The sequence below is a fragment of the Delphinapterus leucas genome, chromosome 3 (genome assembly GCF_059928025.1).
Source record: "Delphinapterus leucas isolate spDelLeu-1000000601 "Yukka" chromosome 3, BTC_Dleu_Yukka2, whole genome shotgun sequence".
Classification (NCBI taxonomy): Eukaryota; Metazoa; Chordata; class Mammalia; order Artiodactyla; family Monodontidae; genus Delphinapterus; species Delphinapterus leucas.
Genome location: NC_143131.1, coordinates 92,959,211 through 92,976,888, shown reverse-complemented (window position 1 = coordinate 92,976,888; position 17,678 = coordinate 92,959,211). Strand labels below are relative to the sequence as shown.

At 43.6% G+C, this 17,678-nt stretch overlaps 1 protein-coding gene across 4 annotated transcripts in view; it reads right to left on the bottom strand.

Moving 5' to 3' along the window:
- The window catches only part of MCC (MCC regulator of Wnt signaling pathway), a 432,845-nt gene that overhangs the window by 91,962 nt on the left and 323,205 nt on the right, over positions 1-17,678 (bottom strand). For all 4 annotated transcript variants that reach the window (XM_022591311.3, XM_089908423.1, XM_022591356.3 and 1 more), the window contains one exon: positions 8,173-8,315. In XM_022591311.3, the coding sequence (XP_022447019.2) occupies positions 8,173-8,315 (143 nt within the window). The remainder of the gene's footprint in view (positions 1-8,172; positions 8,316-17,678) is intronic.

The following is a 17,678-nucleotide window of genomic DNA, read 5'->3' as shown; positions in this document are numbered from 1 at the left end:
AGTCCGCCTGCCGATGCAGGGGGCGCGGGTTCGTGCCCCGGTCCGGGAGGATCCCGCATGCCCCGGAGCGGCTGGGCCCGTGAGCCATGGCCACTGGGCCTGAGCGTCCGGAGCCTGTGCTCCTCAACGGGAGAGGCCACAACAGTGAGAGGCCCGCGTACCGCAATTAAAAAAAAAAAAAAAAAAAGGTTAAACTGAACCTAACATGAGAAAATCTGTGCAACCCTGTTTCTCCAGCGGACTTGGTAAGAAATCTTGGAGTTGCGTATCTTCGTCATCTCCTGAACATCCCTATCGGCATCGTTCCTGAAAGGAGATTGGAATCTGGGACTGGAAAGTGACAAAAGCCAATGGTCTCCGGGCCCTTTGTAAGTCGACAGTCAATCTGGGACTGCAGCATTTGCAGAAGGCTGATGCTGGGGGTTCTCTCTCTGCTGTTTTATTCAGAAGCATTGGTCCATCCAGAGAAATGGAACAAGAAGTCAGAAACACCCTGCTGATCCATGGCAGTTTTACAAAGGCAAGAATTTGAGATGTGTTTTTAAGCCTGCTCTGCGCAGCAGGGCGTCACCTAGCTGGGCAGGGTGTCTAGCAAATGACACAGCACCTGCATCTCAAAGTGACTTTATTGTTTGCTTCCTTCCATGGTGTATAGGGTAACTCTTGGTAAGTGACATCTTATTTCTTTGGGGAAAAAAATGCCTCCCCCAAGAACACTAACTGCTAATGCCAGTGATGAAAAGGAAGAAAATATGAAAAGGTCCAAGAAGTGATCAATTTAAGTCAAAAAAAACAGAAGCTCTGCTAAAGTGATAAATGTTGCTAATTGTATGCTACTGTGGCAGTTTCCTAATTATGGAATTACAAAGTTCTCAGGTGTTTTTCTTCGGAACATAAAGGATCATCTCACAGGATTCTAAATGTACATTATTTCATTTACTTCGAAGCATCTGTGAAGTGCTTCCACGTTGCTTAGTTTCGAGTTGCAATGATTAACGCTCGCTACTAGCTTAACAACAAAAAAGCCCAAAAACGCTCCTAAGGGGGCAGGGACTGGATTGTACACACAGCTACGTAACTAGCAGAGGCAGACAAGTCACAGACTGGCAGACTGGAAGGGATCTTGGTGATCACCTAAGACAGGATCCTTACCTTTGTTTTACAGATAAGACCACTGAAGCTTCCAGAGGCTAAGCGACTTACCTAAGACTATACAACCAGTTAGCAGCACAGCCTAATTCCTAAATCTAGTTACCAACAAAACAATAATATGATGGCCTAAAGAAAAGATTTCTTTTTTTTTTTTTTTTTAAAGATTCTTTCTCATTATTAGCTAGGGGTGAAATGATCTAATTAGAAAAGGAAAAAGTCATTGAAAGTGTAATTCTTACCATGCTTTCCAGACCTTGAGCTGAAGTATTATGGAATCAGCAGCAGTTGATAAAAATATTAACTTCAGTAGCAGTCTCTATATCTGTTTTATTTTGGGGGTGCACATTCATGCCTTGTCACTGGATTGGAGTGACTGACGAACAAGACCCAGAAGAACATCTGCCTACCTTGGTAACTGTCAGTCAACTGTGTCCAGCTAGCCCAGTCTACCTGAGTGTGTGGTCTGTCTTCTGAAACACATTCTGTCTCTCTTGCAATTAAAGGCCGACTTGCCCTGAAACGGTCATCATTCTTTTAAAGAACAAAGATTTTTTTTTTTTTTTTTTTTTTTTTTTCGGTACACGGGCCTCTCACTGTTGTGGCCTCTCCCGTTGCAGGGCACAGGCTCCGGACGCACAGGCTCCGCGGCCATGGCTCACGGGCCCAGACGCTCCGCGGCATGTGGGATCTTCCCAGACCGGGGCACAAACCCGTGTCCCCTGCATCGGCAGGCGGACTCTCAAGCACTGCACCACCAGGGAAGCCCGAACAAAGATTTTTTTAGATACAAGGAGGAAAGGTATTCCTTTCAGTTCTCTTAGAGGATCTATAGCAGGAAATAAGTGATGAGTAAATACTTCTTATTTTTCCATATAGTACAGAGGAAGTTCAGACTCATCTAGGAATCTTATGGTGAATAACTGAACAAATGGGACTCTGAAATGCTCTCCTATGTATATAATAAACTATCCTTGTCATCAATGAGTACCAGTTTTAACAAAGTCTGATGTAAGATTCATATTCAAAAACTTCAAATAGTGAACAAGGTTGGAATATGTACCACATAGGAAGACAGAGAAAGAAAGCTACCTTATCTTCCTGGGTTTTATTTTTTGTTTCATTATATTCTACTCTTTAGGCCAGAAGTTAATCAGAACAACATGTTTTACCGGAAAAGAAAGAGGTTTTGGTTACACTGTTTGAGATGCAGCAACATGAAGATGGACAGACAGATGTACCACACAGGCCCAAGTGTGGGCCTGAAGATCAGGAGAAAGATTGGGTGCGTAGCATCGGCACGAGATTTTAGCGAATGGATTATGTTAGAGTACAAGGAGGCTTTGGACGCTATCTCAGTCACTAAATGAGGAGCGTTTTGCAGACAAAGGAGCAGTAAGGTCAAGTGCCAATGTCAATGTGACACAAACAGGAGAGGTCAGCGCTTTAGGGCTGCAGCCATCCTGGTGAAAGGCATCGGGGAGAGCCCAGGGTTAGAGCCAAGGCTGAAGATGGATCTTAGGGACAGAGGAGAAGATCTAGGACATGAAGGGTCATGGAGGTTTGAGGAGAGTACACCCGTTGGGAAGGAGGATTTAGGGTTAAATGCTGCAAAAAAGGGCCAGAAACAAGAAAAAGGTCACCGGATTTTTCGGTTAAGAAATCACTGGTGATTTTCAAAAAAGTGTCTTAGCTTATGCTGCTGTAACAAAGTACCAGAGACAAGCTTAAACAACAGGAATTTATTTTCTCATAGTTTTAGACTTTGGTCGGCAGTCCAAAATCAAGGTACCAGCATGGTTGGTTTCTGGTAAGGGCTCTCTTCCTGGCTTACAGATGGTTGCCTTCTCACTGCATCCTCACATGGCAGGGAGAGAGCTGGAGAGTAAGCAAGCTCTCTGCCGTCTCTTTTTTTTTTTTGCGGTACGAGGGCCTCTCACTGTTGTGGCCTCTCCCATTGCGGAACACAGGCTCCGGACACGCAGGCTCAGCGGCCATGGCTCACGGGCCCAGCCGCTCCGCGGCATGTGGGATCCTCCCGGACCGGGGCATGAACCCGCATCCCCTGCATCGGCAGGTGGACTCTCAACCACTGCGCCACCAGGGAAGCCCTGCCATCTCTTTTTATAAGGACACTCACTAATCCTATCATGTGGTCCCCATCCTCATGACCTCAACTAAACCGAATGACCTCCCAAAGGGCCCCATCTCCAAACACTGTCATATCGAGGGGTTCACCATGTGAACTGGAGGTGGGGGGCACAATTCAGTACAGAGCAGAGGGAGCTTTGGCAAACTGTTGGGGTCAGAAGCCAGACAGCCGTGGGCTAACAAGCAAATGGGAAATGAAGTAGAAATCATGAACTACTCATGAGAGTTGGCAGTGAAAGGTTGATGTTATGAGAGCAGCTTTTGGGAAAAGAAAATAATCTCCTTGGGAAACAAAAGATCTCATGTTTAATTTGCTTAGACATCTTTTTTCCTCCCCCAGATCCAAAGTGAGCTACTGACATATTTTTCCATTTTACCCATCCCATTATATAATCCCCCCAAGTCAGATGAGCATTAAAAAAAAAAAGCCACAACAAACAGTTAAGTGAAAAAGCACATATTACAAAACAGTGTGCGCTATATGATCCAATTTGCTTAAAATATTCATCAATAAAAAATTTTAGAAAGGCCATAAATACAAACTGTTCAGTGTTTATTCCAAGCAGATGAAATTTAGGACACATTAGGCAGGGTTCAGTTAGGAAAACAAACTCTTCTGGGTGTTTCAAGTAGGATTTAATTTAGGTAGTTTCGTGCTTACAAAACCATCGGAAGGAAGGACTAGAGAAGAGAAGGATGGGTGGAGCCCAACCGGGGCCGTCAGATTTGCCATCAGAGCTGTGGTCCCCTCCAGGATGAGGAAATTGTTGCTGCCTTCACACCTGCCCACAGCTCCAGGGTCAGGCCAGTCAACGCAGGACCTCATGTTCACCAAAGGCTGTATGTCAGCTGCCACCATTATGGCCTGAGGGACGATGGCTCCCACCTCCTTTCAGCCTTCCAGATCCAGGTGAATGCATCTCACTGGCAGAACCAAAACTGTATCCCAGAGCCCAGCTGTTAAGGGAGTTTGGGAAGTAGTCCCCAGGGTCAATCTTCTTTGATTTGGGGGAGAATAGAGAGAAGGGGTGGGAATGGTACCAGGTGCCAGACAACATCCTTCATGCTGTCTACAGTACTGTCTACAACATCCATCCATACTACTGTCTTTGGCTACTTGACAACCATACACATCCTCTCACATGTACTTAAATTTCCAAATTGCAATAGCAATGACATCAAGCTTCTGTAACTATCCCTCGTTCAAATGTAAATGTACTCACCTTCTCATCAAGATGGGAGACCCAAAGTCCCATCGGTAATTATATCCATTGTTAGGTGAGCCTTCCTCTTCTAGTTTAATGACAAATTCACCTAGGTATCACGTAGCCTAACTATTAAATGCTAAGCTTCACCGATACCAACTCACCTTATATAAGAGGAGAAAGTAAGAGAATAAAAAGGAAATGGCATATATACATAAAAAAGCAAGAAATTATGCAGTCTAGTCATCCTGGAGACTCCGTGATCAATTAGCCATTATCAAAAATCTCTACGGGTCGAATCATTTTGATTCCTACTGCAGCCCTGTGGACCAGTACAAGAGACAAGCCCACACTGACTCCAGCAGTGAAGTGGCATCAAAGACCCCATTTTAATGACGTCAGCTCCCACCCAACATTCCCGACTCCCACGGCCTCCGGACTCCTATGTTATACTAGGGAAGTTCTGGCAGTTCAACATTATTTAATGTAATCCTCCAATGACTCTAGTTTTCATTTAATCAAACTGCTGGAGCTAACACACTACATCCAGAATGTCCGACAGAAATAGCTGTATCAATAAATTCATCACCAGTCTAACACTATATTCCTCCCTCCCTGGTCTAGAACACTTAGGCCCTAATCCTATACATATTCTTCTCAAGTTTCTGTGAATATAAATGAATAAAATCTTATAAATCTCTTACATATTTTAACTGTATCTTCCAAGGTTGGATTTTCTACTTATTCCCCTGGGGCATGATTGAATTTGGCTACTTTTAGGCCTAAAGATAAAGAGGAATGGAGTAGCCGGTGAGGTATGAATGTATCTGGTACCCTCTACCTGGGATCAGATTGCTACAGTCTCCAAGCAAGGTAGGACTAACTTTATCAGACTGGGAGTGGGACTGCTTCTGCAGGAGGGGAAATTCAGTGGCATTTGCAGGCCCTAGGCATTTTGATTCATTTGAATCTATCCAAATGTGTCCATTTAAATTCTCACCACTTCATCTTTTCCTATCAGTGCTTAACCTTTAACCTAAGAGATCTGATGTGGCTTTGAATTCAACTTATGTTGGAATTCAGCAACCTGCAGTGTCTGATTCTTGACTACAGTAGCCCTGTGGCTATAAAAGATGGGAGAGTCTTCTAGGGCAGTCACAGAAGGTCCCTGGTTCTCTGATTGTGACCTGAGAAAAAAAATTTAAACTATGAGACTGTCATATCTTTTTCTTATGTAATTCAGTATGGCTTAAATGTGGATATATCATAAACCATTTCCTTATTGATGATTTTTCAGCTTTTCCAATAAATTCTTAATTCAGGCCTGGATTGAAGTGACAAGAAAGTCTATAAGGTGCCAGGAATGTACCTGATTAGCATGACAATTCTCTATAGCCTGGATATGCCAGGGCAGTTAGAGTTCGTCCAAGGCATCTGGCTCCTCCTGCACTGGGTCTGTTATCGCATCTCAGGACCTGAGAGCAAACCAATTTCCTGGAGTGATGGAGGCTGGGAGATACCTTGGCTACTAGAGCTCAGAGGACAAGAAGAGCCTTGCCTTACTGGCTCACATGTCTGCTAGTCTTCCAGCCTTGCAGGGAGTCCCCACCTCGAGGAGGGGCTAGCGCATTTACATAATGAAAACTGGCAGAATTTAATGTGATATCTGTACAGATGCAATCTTCCTTTAAATAAAAGGCACCGATAAATGTTTATGCTCAAGAAGCTCACTGTAGACAAAGTGAGAGAGTGGCATGGACATATATACACTACCAAACGTAAAATAGCTAGTGGGAAGTAGCCGCATAACACAGGGAGATCAGCTCAGTGGTTTGTGACCAGCTAGAAGGGTGGGATAGGGAGGGTGGGAGGGAGGGAGACGCAAGAGGGAAGAGATATGGGGACATATGTATATGTATAACTGATTCACTTTGTTATAAAGCAGAAACTAACACACCATTGTAAAGCAATTATACTCCAATAAAGATGTTAAAAAAAAAAAAAGAAGCTCACTGTATTTTAACATGAAGGAGTTTGGCCATTATATTCAATTTAAACATCCTGAAATTGAGTTTTCTAGGTGATGCGTGATGCATTTTTTTCACAACTCACTGAGTCCATTTGCCTTCACCTTCTCAAGTGTTTAAAAGTGCAGCATGTTTTAATGGAAACTACAAATTTGCCAGTGTACTCTGTCAGCCTCCGTAAAGTCTGCTATAATCATTTCTTTGGGCTGAAAATTCTTCTCTGCTCTTCTAACCTACAATCACTCTGAAGACCAGTATACAATTTAAAAGGCTTGAGGTTCTAAATTGGAATATGAGACGTACTGTGTGCCTCCAATTCAGTGCAAATTTTTCCACAACTTTGCCCTGAAACAGAGGCCCACCAGTACTCTCATCAAGTAGCCCCATCATCACTGTAACTCTTAGAGTTGGAACAAAATGCATCCAAAGTTTCTTCTAACCCAGGACTTCTAGAGGGAGAGTTTGAAGAAGCTGCCTCTAAAACTGTTTTAATTGAGGCCTATACAAACAGGCAGAGTACAAAGCACTCTTTCTCCATAAAAGTTGATGCTAACCATTTGTTTTCCTGAGGGCTATTCCCTCAGCATGGGCAGGAAGATAAAAGTTCTCTTCCTTGGCTCAGTAAGTCACTTAACGCAAACCCCTCTTGTGGACAGCAGGGCAGACACACCAACTAAGTGCTGTGTGCAGGAGACTTAGGGGCTAGCTGACTGATGAGCAAGGAAGGAAGAATCCCCAACAATCACTTTTATGGAAAGAAAACTGAGTAAAGGCAGAGATACTGCGGGTTCTAACTCCATCTCTATCTGCCCTCTCTTAAGGGTAACTTCAAAGTCGTCACTTAACATTTTTAAGCCCCAGCTTTTCCACCAATAACGTGATAGATCAAATCTCGCTCCTCCCCAACTGCCCGCCTTAGGAGTTTGTACGAGGCTATGTCAATGTTGGTGAGTCAACTTCAAGTGAGCTCAAAATTTTTTTAGATTATCTAGAAGCATATGTGATGTTTAGTTAAAAGCCACGTTCATAAATCTCTCAAAATCCCCAAGGGATGCACTGAGTTTGTATATTTAGAACAGACCTGGTGAATAGAAGGGCTGGTAGGGGGCTTCCCTGGTGGCGCAGTGGTTGAGAGTCTGCCTGCCGATGCAGGGGACACGGGTTCGTGCCCCGGTCTGGGAAGATCCCACATGCCGCGGAGTGGCTGGGCCCGTGAGCCATGGCCGCTGAGCCTGCGTGTCTGGAGCCTGTGCTCCGCAACGGGAGAGGCCGCAGCAGTGAGAAGCCCGCATACCGCAAAAAAAAAAAAAGGGCTGGTAGGGATGCTGGTCTCTAAGACAGAAGAGGCTCCATTTACAACCTGTTGATAAAGCATCTCACTCAGCCTCCCCTCATCAGTCAACTGAGGATTACAACTCCCACCCTGTCTACCTTTCACGGTTACCACGAGGATCAAGGTCAGAAGAGAATAACGGACGGGAAAGCACATGGTTAACAAAATAAAGAGATAATACTTATCAACTGTAAAAATATTAGTTCCAAGTAAAACATTGTTATAATTCATAGGGGTGACTTCAAATCCGAAACCCAGGTTACCACCCGGACGGGCAGAGAGAGCGCCTTGACTTGGAGCTGACTACCTGATGGTGGTGCCTTGCAAACGGTCTATCTTCTTATTGAGCTCAGCAATGATGCTGTGGAGTTCGGTGATGCGTTCCTCGTACCGAAGCGTCGTTCGCTCCTGGACGTCCTCATGCTCTCTCATGAGGTGGGACTGCTCGCACTGGGATCGAGAGAACAAGACAGAAGTGCCAATGAGTTGACACACTTACAGGTGAGTGATTCTAAGTTTTATGGCCTCAAACCATCACAACCTCAATGTTGAGTATGCCCCAAATAAACATACACCTGCGCATTGGCCATGAATCCCAGAAGACACAAGAGCTGAACTTCACAAAGCCCCTGGTGCACATCTGAGTCTTTTTACCTTTCTAGCTCTCATTTGCTCTTTGGGGAAAGGTCCCTCTGCCATTGCACACTATCCACACCTCCTGTTTTTCCTCAGCCACAGAGTGGGCAGATACCTTTGTTTTGGAATCTGAATCTTGAGCGAATGGATCTAAAGTTGCATGCTGTCACTTCACTTGACTGAGGGTCCTGATGAGACTGCCCTCCAGTTCCTGCTACCTCTATCCCCAGAGCTTTCTTCCCAAGTTCTTTTATGGCTGCTCATTTTTTCCTTTTTACCAATTCATTCCTTTTTTGCTGAAGTTTGCTAGGGTATGTTTCAGCCACTTTTCAAGCAAATAATCCTAAATTGTATGACACCATTTCTTATCTGGCTGGTTATCTGCACACATAATGTTTTCCAATATCCTTTCCTACTAGACTATAAACTCCGGGAAGGCAGGGGCTAGGTGTTTTCATGACTTAGCCCTAGCACCTGGCACACAGCCTGGTTCGCTGCGGGTGACTTAGGCGTGCGATGGGACAAATAAATTGCTGCGTTTCAAGAAGCCGAGGAGCTTCCCTTGCTCAGCATTTGAAGGATTAAGAAGCAGCAGATGCTATAAAAACATTTTTGCACCTTGAGTTTAAATCCTAAGGAACCTGTTCATCTTCACTTCTCTCCCTCCTCCTCAACCCCCAACCAGTCATTGTACATTTAATCTCATTTACATAATAATAAAACACTAGTCAGCGACAGAACAAGGAGTCAAGCTTCTGCCCCTGTCTACTGCGTTCAGTCCTGATTAATTTCCTGTCCAGCGGAGGAATTTTAACTTCATTTTCGGCAAGGTTTTCCTAACGCCAAGAGCCACACGTACTTGCCAGCTTTGCACTTTCAGGGCTGGGGGCAGGCGGGCGAGGTAAGGCTTCTCACCCACCACGTCCAATGTCCTCCCCATTCCTAAATCTGCCAGGCTTCCAATGGTGTAACCCAGAAGCTACCGGGCAGGAACACAAAGCCTTCAAAACAGACTGCTACCTGAAACAGAAGTACTCAGCAAAGTATGATAAATACGTTGGTATAAATCACGGCAGGGACCATACCTATGAACAACAGCTTGATCACTATGAATGTAGTAACTTCCTGGGTGATGCTCAGAGCTCCAGAAATAAGACTGGAGAGGAACCTGTACCACAGACCTTTGTGAGATGGTGACTTTCAGAGAAACAGTGATGTGAACTTCTGTTCTTAGTGACAACCCAAAACATCAAATAACCTCCACTCAAGGTCCAACACACAGGAAGTAAATGGAACCAGAGGCCAGGAGGAAGGGCAAGTGAAAGTCCCATCTACATGGAAGCTTTCTAACCAGAGCAAAACCCTGACAGGCCACATATACTCTTCCCATGAAGTTATGCCTTTTCACCTGTGATCCATCACACTTTAAGAGGAACAACAGAAGTCCACAAAATGACAGTGTCTCACAGATAGTACCTGTCAGTAAATGAAAAAGCTTCTTATTTCTCTCCATAAGCAGAATAGTGCTTCTCTCCATCCCCGCAGAATATCTATGAGCTTTTATCACTGGTCTTTTTTCCCATCTTCAAATTGTGTATGTGAGTGTGTGTGTGCACATGTGCACGCATGCACCTGCACGTGTGTAGTATGTGTATGTGCGTATGTAGCTGACGCTCTCATGAAGGTCACCAGTTCCTGATCTTACAATAGTTATGAGATGATGCCCGGTCTGACCTTGATCTTGTGGATGCCATGACTCGTATTACTTTGTCATCTTGCTGGTTCCTGCTCTGGGGTTTCCCATATTCAGTTCTCTAGGGCTATAAACTGCTGTGAAACGCTTCCCCTTACAAACTCCACGAGCTCTCACTCTCCCTGAAATTCCCCACTTATTCCTCCTCCTTCAATCTTTACAGGTCAACAGGCCGCCACCACCACCAAGGCAGACAAGAAACTGCAAAATCCACTTAAAAATGAAGATGCGTAAGTGTTTATTCAAGAGAAAGGCACAGGATCAACTGATAAACACCAAGCCCACTCTAGGTGTCCCTGCTGGCTGTTAGGAGCTATCTGAGAGGTGAGCTCCTGTGGGGCTGCCTGGCTTGCAGGGAGATCAGATGGTTGGTACCCAGATAACAAGAGCATGAGAGCTGGTGTCGTACCATCTTCCCCCTGCCTCTAACTGGAAAGTCCGCCTGGAGGGCATGAGTATGAACAAGACTCAACAGGAAGCCCGATAATTCAGTCAGACAGAACAGCGCTTGCAGCTGAAAGGATAAAAAAGATTCCTAATGTCTACTTGGAACTTAGGAGTTCATCTGGGAGTAGCAACAAGAATGTCTTAGAGGAAAAAACTTCTCAGCTGAAGGCAAAGGTTACATTCCTATATTTTTCCATATGTATGTTTTTTCACAATGGTGGAAAGCCTCTATAATTTAATACTTCCTCTAAAATAATAGATATATCTTGATTTCCTAAACTATGATATGGTGCTAGGTGCCATAGGGAGGGTCACTATGACACCTACCTTGAAGGGAAATGTGGTCGCAGCTTCCAAGCAGACTCCTCTGCTGGTGCATGAGAAACATGGACAGAATTGGAGGGGTTGGGGGGGAAGAAGAGATGATAGAGTGGTGCCCTGGAGATTCTTTTCCCAGTGAAAAGAGAATACTGGAAAATAATTATCGAAACTCCTAGCCTCCAGATCAATGAATGACTGAGAAGACATAGCTCAGGACATAGCTCATAGCTGATTTGATGTTACAAACCCAAATCCCCTTGAGGTATCTCATTAAACACGCTTCACCCATTCCATGCACACTCATCGCGCCCAGCCAAAGCTGAGCGGAAGCGTTGCTCTCCAAGCTGAACGAAGAAATCCCTTGAGCTTTTCCAAGCTGTGGTGCCGGGAGAAGTGCGTCAATTCCCACAAGGGCAACAGTGCAGGACGAAACAAGCCATCACCTGCAGGAGCCTAAAGAACTCAAAAAAACACTCTTGTTAAACAGCTCCCATTAAATTGCACAAGACCAAGCCCAGGAATGGGGCACATCAGTGTGTTAAAAGTGGCAGATGAGTGGGGAGCACCCAGGACAGACAAAGCCATATTCTGTGAGCAATCAGTGCCTTCCGGCCTTGGCGGCCTCCCACACAAGGAGGACTGGCCTGTTAAAATGAGGCCCAGTTCAAGTATCACACTGCCCATGCCTCTCACTAACCTGAGTTTCCGAGAGCGTTTTTTAACCCAGGAGGCTATGTGATTTCTGGTATTCTGTTTCACAAGGACACAGGCTAGGTCAAGCTGTATACTGCACCTCCATATGAGAGTCACTTATGGGCAGGTATTCCAGTAAAGCCTCATTTAAGAAGGTAATATAACAATGACAACCAAACAGGAAAAGGAGTATTACTCCTATTACCACTTAACTTTTGCACAAATTTTTCAATTTTAAGTTACAACTTTAAGTACATTATAGAAAATTTTAAAGAATGATAAAAAGACATCCACTTTTTCATAATCCATTAACAAGATCCTTTTTCAAATGGTGTTCATTTTTCTCCAGTATTTTCTTATGTATGTGGGGCACCGCCAGGACCACCATAAGGGATGCACATCTCATAAGCATGAGCACCCTGGTGGCAGCCTGCAGGGGCGTTTACCAAGACTCTGGTTCACCTCCATCCATGCACGTGGAGGAATATTCCTCCTCCCCCATGAAGCTGAATAAGGCCATGTGACTTGCTTGTCCAGCAAGATATGAGTGAATATACACCATTTTTGCCTAGAAGCCTTTAAGTGCTTCTGCAGGCTTTCCCATATTCTCTTCCCCTGGGCAACACTCCAGATGGTAGAGGCTATCAGCTTGGGAGGCTGGGTGAGGACAATGCCGCAGAGTTTCCTGCCAGTCCCAGTGAGCTCCCAGCAAGAAGCCAAAAAATAAACCTTTGATAATTTAAGCCACTGAACATTTGGGGTTATTTGTTATCATTGCATATCCTGATGATACAACCACTTTATAGATGAAAACAGAGCAAATGCACAGGGACTATTTATTAAAACCCAGATAGCGAACAGAATGCTCTGCAAAGCCCTCCGAGTCCTGTGTATGCCATCAAGGGGCTGAGGCTGTTGTAGCCACAGCCTTCTCGCCTCTACTCCCTTCCAGCTCCCCGAGCTGTGGGCTTAACTCCTCCTTACCATTTACCTAAAGACCTCAAGTGGCAGCAGAGTGATCCCCCCTTGGTCTCTTACCCTGAACCACCTCTGGTGAACTCCAGGAAACATGAACATTATGCCTTACAATACCAGAGGAGAGTTAGGAAACCCCAATAACTCTCTCCCCAACCCCCTGGGAGCACCGAAATAGAAAAGTAGACATAAGGGGGTATAAAGCAGGGAATTCTAAGTCCCTCCAGCTCCCATCAAGCCAGCTTTAGCTACCAAAGTCAATTACTCAGCAACAACTTTCTGAACAGAAAGCAGTGGCCGCTTCTTCTAGCAAAACTTGCAGATGAGGGATTACTTTCGCCTCCTTACTGTATAGAAACATCTCACATAATTTCAGCTGAGCAAAATAAGAAATGGTCTTAAACAACATGCTACTGCTTTTTTTTCTTCTATTATTACAGAGAATTTTACCCAGGGTCCTCCAACCTATACTGCATTTTTGACTGATCCTACAGTACAGCAAAGCCAGAAAGCCTGGGCTTGCAGCATCTTGCCTGCCATGAATTTCTGGAGGTCACTATCATTAGGAAGCTGGATTTCTCCTGCAACTACAGACTTTCGGTTTGAAAGGCAAAGAAAAAAAAAAAAAGATTGGGATTAGATAGGATGGAATTTTGCTTTTCCTGAATTTCATCTGGAGCTTAATACATACCCTGAGCCTTTTCTCTAGGTTTCCACTCTCCTATCGTGATGATGAAGCAAATTTAAAATCTATATAAATACTTGTCTCAAGCCACATAAAGGAGTGAAACTGTCTATATGCAAAAATGTTCAATAAAAGCAAGCAATATCATCATTACAACCACTAAGAATAAAACCCTTTAGGCTCATCTCTGCAATTGGTGCAATCCAGGGATAAAGCTGTGAGTCAGCCTTGAGACAGACTGGCCTGAGAACTTGAGCCCTTGTTGGAAAAACCCTGTGTAATGCGGTGATGCTAAGAAGCTTTATGGCTTTGTTAATGTTCTTCACTGGGTTTTATCTTATTCCACAGAGGCCACTGATCTTTAATCATCACATTAGTCTCAGCTGTCAAACCTAAGGGTATTATAAACTCCATTCTTGAAAAATGCAATGCCATCATTCATTCGTTAACCCTCTCAACCATCGTGGGAAGAGGGTCGGCACCACTCCCTTTTAAAATACGCTAAGAAGTTACGCTACTTTCTCAGGGTCACACGGGATGGATCACAAGTAATACCACCCAGGATATTTCTACCCTCATTCAAAGTCCTTGCCCAGGTTCTCCTGAGGGGTAGGGTGGGGAACCAAGCCAACTAAACAAAGGGGCTCAGCACAAATGGAAACGTCATTGACAAAACAAAACAGCTAGAGCACTGTACCGAACAGTATAAACAAATAAGGAAGGAATGGCGGGAGGGAGATCCTGGCAAAGAGAAGGCATCCATACTACCTCTGTAAGTATCTCATACAAGAGAAAGATTAAAGAAAACACTCTCTCCGTTACATTTAATGAAAACTATATTTGTCTTCTTCCTAAAAGTCAAGCTGTAGAAAATTCAGAACACTTGCTATCTAAAGATAGAGAGCTTAGAAATAGAAGGTGTACTGTATCACTACTGACCAATTTCAAAGGGGCTCAGAAGCTTGTTCTGATATATCTCCTTCTGTAGTACTTTTTAAAAATGCAGTAACTGAAAATAATTGTTGGTATTAAACGCAAAGAAAATATGCTGAAAGCATCAAATCAGTACCGTATATAACCTTCGCCACTTTCCCACCAGGTTGTTCCCCCAGAAGGTGTTTAGTGTTGGTGCAAATCGCATGCGCGGGTCTGAGCATCTGTTTGATTTGGGAGGGTAGATACTTAAACCAAATTAACCTGTGCCCTATTCCCCACCCTCTTTGAGATCCCCAGGGCAGCCCGGGCAGCTTAAAAAACAATACGGGACTAGTACAGCTATGGATTCCCACGAAACCTAGATTCATACCCTGACTTTAGGTGCTTTCTAGCTCCATCATCTCAGGCAATATATTCAAATTCCCTAAACCTCACAATTTCTTCATTTGTAGATGGGAATGTTAAGGTTTTCTCATCACAGATCATTATGAGAACTCAGTGAGATAAAGCATGAGGAATGCTTGCTATACTGCCTGGCACAAAACAGAGCTAAAGAAGTGTGGCGATCATCACTGTTGTAGGCTAATAGTGGCACTCTTCATCAGATCCCCCAGGAAGCTGTGATGGACAGACTCCAAGTTGACCATATGATCCCTGTGTCTCCTTGGTGTGATTACCATCTCACTGAATCTGGGTGGGACGTGTGACTGCCTTTAACTAACACAATGTGGCAAAGGTGATGGGATGTCTCTCCCATAATTGCATTACATTATATAAGACTGTCTTGCCAGAAGATTTATTCTAGAATCTTTCTCTCCATTGCTGGCTTTGAGGAAGCAAGCTGCCATGAATTCTACAAGCACAGAGAAATTCTGCTAATGACGTGAGTGAGACAACCACAGAGAAATTCTGCTACTGACGTGAGTGAGCCTGGAGGTGAACTCTTTCCCTGTTGAGTGTCCAGACGAGCGTGCAGCTCTGCCCACACCTTGAGGCAAACTTGCAGAGGACCTAGTTAAGCCATGCCTGGGATCCTGATGCACAGGAGATAATAAATGTGTAAGATAATAAATGTGTGTTGTTTTAAGCCAGTAAGTTTGGGGCAATTTGTTACGCAGCAGTAGGATACAAATACAGAAGCACTTTGCCTTCCCTATCACATTGGTATTGGGGGTCCTTTACTTAGCTCTTCCCTTCGCATCACTATTAAAACTCCACCGACTTTTGCCCATGTATAATGAGCCTTCTTTTATTCAACTAGTTCTAGTAACACCATTAATAATTACTCAACAGATTATGAAGCTCTCTTTGATTATTTCTGATGAACAAAAGCACCATTTATATTTTACATCTTAATCATAGCTCTGTAATATTTAGAGAGCTGGTAAAACTTACTAAAGCCACAGACTATACATTTATACACAAACTTGCTCTTCCACCATCTGGTAAAGCCTCAAACATGAATCACTTACCAAGGCATGTAACAGAGAAAGCACGGCACAGACACTTCCTTGCATAAATCTCATCTTTATAAAAGGTATAAGCCTGGCAAGACTAACCTTTTTTTTCATGTTCTTTCCTGGGTCCCAGTATCTGAACTGGGAAGACATTTCCAGTGAAAGGAAGAGTAATTTTTAAGTATATTTACTGTAAGTATACAAGCAAGAGAGTCAACTAATGGTACTGTGATGTAACCATCAGGGGTAAAACCAGCCAACAAAACTATGACATGAGATTATCTTGACCATAAGTTAAGTCAAAAGGGAGCTGAATCAATCCCTGACATAGCAGACAAAAAGTTTCCCATTCTCCTCTTATCATCCTCTGCACAAGCTGCTCTGTCTTTGAGACTTAAATTTTAACAAAAACCTTCCTGGTCATCTTTTAAAATCCAAGACTGGGGTACATGCCAGCTTCCAGTTAAAAGCACTCACAATTTCTTTTTCCTAAAAGAAACATTCTCACCAGTCAGGACTATTAACAATGGCTGGCTTTACACCAGCTTAACACCATTCTAATTTTTCTTTAATGAAAAAATAACTACTTTCTCAAAAAACACCTTAAGAAACAACAACAAAGCATTTAAAAAAGTTTTAATTCACCAGAGTCCAGTATAAATATTATAATGCTGCCTTTCCAGTTTTTTCTAACACATTTTTGTTACTTTTATGATCAGAAGGAAAATGTAAAGTTTTCATCCAAGTAAAAATTGAAAATTTCTGTCTCTGTAACATCCTGTATGAGGAAAGAACACTGGTAGCCTTGTCTTGGCTCTGGGGCTGGCTGCTCATTTGACCTTGGGTAAGCAAGTTAACCTCTCTGGGTTGCCTGTCAAATGTGGAAGTAGATGATCTCAAGTACAAAGGGTCTTTCCTTTCTACTTGAACAGTCTAAGATTATGAAACATGAGTTTTCAAAACCTGCCATAGGTCATTCTAGACCGATGACTGGGGCAGCCTCGTTCTTTTAATCTCTCTGAATTCCCACACAAATATAGAGAACATACACATCAAAAGCAAATGCTTAGAGATAAGGTATCCTCCTGAACAACAAAACAGAAGCAGGTAGGGACAAACCAACAGCATCCACATGACCTAAATGGTGTCTGTGTGGGCAGAAGCAGAGGGAAGAAACAAGACTGAGGGACCCGACAACTGGAAAACCTCAGAACAGCCAGTAAGTATACACAGGAAAGTGAGGAGGGCCAACTGGGAGGGGTTTTGCCTGAGCCGACAGTGAGTGAGCAAGGGGCCCACAGTAAGATCTGAAGGGGCTAAGGCAGCTATCCCTATGAACTTTCAAGACCGGCCCTAGGACTCTCTGCCAGGAGGAGAAACTGCTGGGAGTAGGATCAAAATTGAACAGGATGGGGTAACAGAGACAAGGGAAAGAACAGATCGAGATAGAAGCAGGTGAGGGGAACAGAGCCAGGAAATGTCAGAAAGCAGGTTGCCATATTCGTGAATACAAGGAAGCTCTATGAACTTAAAAAGGCCATGTTCAACTCTGCCTCCTAAAGGTTCAAAGAAACTATTTTTCACATAAAAATGAAAAACAGAACAGTATTGAGGGCAAATCCCACATAAAGTTACAAGAAAGAAGAACGAAAAAAAGGGGAGAATAACATCCCTATAAACCATGAAAGCATGCCACAAAATAGAGAACCTCTCTCCCCACAAAAAGTCCCAAACAGTAGACTACTATTTCAAAATAAGCTAAAAGACTTTAAAAAGATGAAATGACATAAAACATGGAAGAACATAATTCAAAATTAGAAAAACTCAGAAAGAAGGTAACAGAACACACACACACAAAAGAAATGAAATAAAAATGCAGAAATATATGACTAAGCCAGAAGGCACACAGG